Source organism: Littorina saxatilis, linkage group LG7, assembly GCF_037325665.1.
Source record: "Littorina saxatilis isolate snail1 linkage group LG7, US_GU_Lsax_2.0, whole genome shotgun sequence".
Taxonomy (NCBI): Eukaryota; Metazoa; Mollusca; class Gastropoda; order Littorinimorpha; family Littorinidae; genus Littorina; species Littorina saxatilis.
The window spans coordinates 13,930,390-13,935,516 of record NC_090251.1 but is presented as its reverse complement, the minus strand read 5'-3'; the positions used below and the strand labels follow the sequence as shown (position 1 = coordinate 13,935,516).

Genomic DNA, 5,127 nt, shown 5'->3' with positions numbered 1-5,127 from the left:
CAGCCCTCTCTCCAACGGGAATAATCTGTATGACACAAAGAATGGCGTCTTCACGGCTCCAAGGACAGGAGTTTATTCCTTTTATATGAGGTGAGTCCGAACACTAATACTAGTATTAGACGAATTCCGAAAATAACTCCGTCGGGTTTGTTTGGGGTGTGTGGGAGAGTGACCTTTTCTTACAAACCTCTGCCAAACATGGGAGGTGCCGATGTCACGAACTAAAAACTCTGCCTCAACAATCCGTCTCAATGCGGTCAATGCGCATGCGCTAACATGGGGAGATTAATCAGGTCGTGAACAACCTAACCCTAAACCTAACCCTAACCCTGACCCTATTCCTAACCCTAACCCTAACTCATGGTTCGTTCGGTCAAAGGGTCGCATTTTTTAAGTCCAAGATTGGCGCATGCGCATTGACCGCATTGAGAGGGATTGTTCAGCAGAGTGTCCAGTTCGTGACACCGGGCCAATCGCTATAGCGACGGGACTATCGGAAACACGTGCTCCCGTCCACGTGGTTTTGTTTTGTTTTGGTTTGAACAGTTTTTAATCAGATAATTACAAATAACAATACCACATTCAATCAATTAAACAAATGGAAGACAACAAGCTACGCTTATGAGCGTGCTCTTAAAACAATATGATATCGGATTCGGCGGACCTATAATGTAACGTTTGTCGGATAACGATAAGAGGACAGAATTTTGTTTCACACACACACTCCTCGAGAGTGATTGGCCCCTCCAATGTTTGGCAGAGGTTTTGCAAGAAAAGGTCACTCTACCACAACCCATACAAACCCGACGGAGTTATTTCCGTCATGACAACGTCTGCTTGTTTAAACACTCATTTGCTCAGGTAGTCATTCACGCGCTCGCTCATTTATTCACCCACTCGATGCCGATGGTGTTATAATAATAATGCAAACTTTTATAGCGCTATTCTAGAAAAATGTCTACTCTTAGCGCTTTACAATACATACATCGACCAAGCATACTATACACGCACAGGCAAAGAAACCGACCAAACATAACCAACAAACTATACATGCACAGGCAAAGAAAGCGACCAAACATACAATACACGCACAGGCAAGATAACGACCAAACATAAACAAACATACTATCTTAATTCTTTCATCTCTGTTTTTGTTTTCTTCTTCAAAACAATATAATACAAGGAAGACAACATCTGCCTGTCCCTCCCGTGATATACATCGTGATAGTTGTGTTATATGTGTCGAATTGACGGGCGCAGTGGCGTGGTGGTAAGACGTCGGTCTCCTAATCGGGAGGTCGTGAGTTCGAATCCCGGTCGCTGCCGCCTGGTGGGTTAAGAGTGGAGTTTTTTCCGATCTCCCAGGTCAACTTATGTGCAGACCTGCTAGTGACTTAATCCTCTTCGTGTGTACACGCAAGCACAAGACCAAGTGCGCACGGAAAAGATCCTGTAATCCATGTCAGACGGTTCGGTGGGTAATAGAAACACGAAAATACCCAGCATGCCTCCCCGGCGTATGCTGCCTGAATGGCATAAAAACGGTCATACACGTAAAAATCCACTCGTGCTAAAAATATGAGTGAACGTGGGAGTCTAAGCCCATGAACAAAGAAGAAGAAGAAGTATGTGTCGAATTGTCAGCGTTTGGATTGCTCTAGTTCTTGTGCTCATGTTTTAGTGCGGTGGATGTTCACTTCCAAACTTAAGTACTGTACATCAAATGTTCTTTTTCCGCGTAATGTCCGCAAGACAAAACGACAAACAAGCTCACAAGTAAACACACACACACACACACACACACACACACACACACACACACACACACACACACACACACACACACACACAGAGCAACACACGAACAAAAGAAACCCTAAAAAATTAAAATAAATAAAATAACTAAAAAACCGAGTCAGTTGCCACCGATGATTTTAATGTCATCTAATGAAAGGCTTAACACGGAAAGGGAAATAATTATCTGGAAGGAAGGTACGTGTTGTGTTTATGTGGGGGCGTGGATACCAATCATTGAGTCAGAAAAATGTTCGAAGTGTGAGTGATTGCCGCATTACCAAACTGCTTTTCCTTGTGAGGACGACAGTCGCTTGTTCATTTAAAGGCATATGTACGCGCTCCCGTGTTTAAAAAGTGTAGTTTGCCCATAATCGGCGATGTCAAACGCACCATAAGACCATGTAATGACGATATGTCGCCATGCGCGGACCATATACATGCATTACAGCTTGTTTTAGAGTCTCAAAAACTTTGGATGTAAACAAAGACGCGGAGTTATTTCCCTTGCGTCAACGCTACCTCTGTTGGCAAATCTATAAATAGGACGATCCAGATCAAAATGAAAATTAACATATATCTCAACATTGAAGGGGTCCTAGACCACAATATTTTGCAGGGAACTTAATTTAGCATGTCTCCAGCTGTTGGTAAAGCAATTAGCGTGTATAGTCATCGAGTACATATGGCTTTAAATGCTTGTTATTCTCTCAGGTGCCAGTCCTAGCATATAACCACGTCATGTCACAAATAGACACTAGTTCTGGGGACAGAAAAACCAAGTTAGCATTATAGCATAGTCAGGTGCCAGTCCTAGCATATAACCACGTCATGTCACAAATAGACACTAGTTCTGGGAACAGAAAAACCAAGTTAGCATTATAGCATAGTCAGGTGCCAGTCCTAGCATATAACCACGTCATGTCACAAATAGATACTAGTTCTGGGAACAGAAAAACCAAGTTAGCATTATAGCATAGTCAGGTGCCAGTCCTAGCATATAACCACGTCATGTCACAAATAGACACTAGTTCTGGGAACAGAAAAACCAAGTTAGCATTATAGCATAGTCAGGTGCCAGTCCTAGCATATAACCACGTCATGTCACAAATAGACACTAGTTCTGGGGACAGAAAAACCAAGTTAGCATTATAGCATAGTCAGGTGCCAGTCCTAGCATATAACCACGTCATGTCACAAATAGATACTAGTTCTGGGAACAGAAAAACCAAGTTAGCATTATAGCATAGTCAGGTGCCAGTCCTAGCATATAACCACGTCATGTCAAAAATAGACACTAGTTCTGGGGACAGAAAAACCAAGTTAGCATTATAGCATAGTCAGGTGCCAGTCCTAGCATATAACCACGTCATGTCACAAATAGACACTAGTTCTGGGAACAGAAAAACCAAGTTAGCATTATAGCATAGTCAGGTGCCAGTCCTAGCATATAACCACGTCATGTCACAAATAGACACTAGTTCTGGGAACAGAAAAACCAAGTTAGCATTATAGCATAGTCAGGTGCCAGTCCTAGCATATAACCACGTCATGTCACAAATAGACACTAGTTCTGGGAACAGAAAAACCAAGTTAGCATTATAGCATAGTCAGGTGCCAGTCCTAGCATATAACCACGTCATGTCACAAATAGACACTAGTTCTGGGAACAGAAAAACCAAGTTAGCATTATAGCATAGTCAGGTGCCAGTCCTAGCATATAACCACGTCATGTCACAAATAGACACTAGTTCTGGGAACAGAAAAACCAAGTTAGCATTATAGCATAGTCAGGTGCCAGGAGATTCCGGATAACTCTCGCTTACTCCGTGACACATGCATGTCGTATGCATTTACTGATTTAGAGAGCTTACTTCCCTTTGGTTATCAGATGTTTTTCCTTGTGTTTTAGCACATTGAGCCTGGACTGATTAGACTCTACAATCGTGAGAGTTAACCGCTCGCTCTCTTCTTTCAGCGGAATTGTCGCCACGGACGACCTGAGCGGGCGCTCTGACCTGGTCATAGAGAAGACAGACGGCAAGCCATTGCAGAAGGTCTTCCTTCGAAGCAGAGGCGACATCACGGTGTACAGTCAGGGCAGCTTCCACGTTCGTTGCAAACTGAACAGGGGGGAGCAAGTGCACGTCCGCCATCTTGGAGGAGATCTTGGCCTGAAGGGGGAGAGCGAGACGACGTTTTCTGGTGTCTTGGAACACGTCTACGCAGACCCGTTTGTAAAGTAACCGGCACCATTGTCATGGCGAGAACGGCCTAGGGATTGTTTGGGTTTTTTGTTTGCGTGAGAGTATGCTTTGGATAGTTGTCGGTCGGTGCAATATCACGAGAGCATCGAGAAGTCTTGTAACGTGCGTGTGATTTGAAGTGTCCATGGAAGCAAGCACAGCAATTAACACGCAGTGTCTAGGACCTGGAAGCTCTCTCATTACAATTATTCTCATAATCAGCACTCAACTTTTCTAAAACAACAAAAATCAACAACCAAAAAACAAAAAAAGAAGAAAAGAAATAGATTTGATGACGGTAAAGATCATAACAAATTGTATAACTGGTTTTTTTGATATCTTTATATCTTGTACTATTTTGAGTCATTTTTTTATGAATGATTATACAAATAAATATATATTGACTTCAACAGATCTTTCAGTGTTATTATGAATTCAACACTGTACGGTTAACCCTTAGGCTGGTTGTCGCGACAAATGTCGCGCTACTTTACGTATACTGTCACCTGGTTGTCACGACAGATGTCGCGCTACTGGCTCAGTCTGTTTGGTCGGTTCCGATTACCTCCCATGGATGCGAAAACCTATATATGACAGTTTTTCTTTATTTTTCTCTCTGTTAATTCACCAGTGGCTATGTAACATGTGTTACAGAAATGCACCTGTGTAAGGGTTTTAAAACATAAAAAATCTCACACACGCACGCACGCACATAATGAAACTCTATCTCGTTCTCTGTCACATACACACACACACATACGCACGCATGCACGCTTTCTCTCTCTCTCTCTCTCTCTCACACACACACACACACACACACACCCACACACACACACACACACACACACACACACGTATGCACGCATGTAGAAAACTTGTAGAAAAAATGTTAAGTATGTAAATCCATGATCCAACCAAAGTCCGTCTCTTTCCAGAAAGAAAAGAATCGTAAAAACTCTGAATTACATTGTGGATCGACTAAAGAGTCTGCAGTTACCTCATACCTGTTATACTTCATGCACCTGTAAAACCTGATTTACCACCTTACTGCACAGACTGACATGAATCTTATGGCAAGTTCAAGTTC

General features: G+C 42.6%; 1 protein-coding gene across 1 annotated transcript in view; it reads left to right on the top strand.

The window, feature by feature from the left end:
• LOC138970298 (cerebellin-1-like) overlaps positions 1-4,450 on the top strand; it is a 5,269-nt gene extending 819 nt beyond the window's left edge. The window contains exons 2-3 of the mRNA XM_070342781.1: positions 1-90; positions 3,773-4,450. The exon at positions 1-90 is cut by the window's left edge and continues 85 nt beyond it. Coding sequence (XP_070198882.1) covers positions 1-90; positions 3,773-4,040 — 358 coding nt within the window. The 3' untranslated portion in view covers positions 4,041-4,450. The remainder of the gene's footprint in view (positions 91-3,772) is intronic.
• Positions 4,451-5,127: the final 677 nt, after the last annotated feature.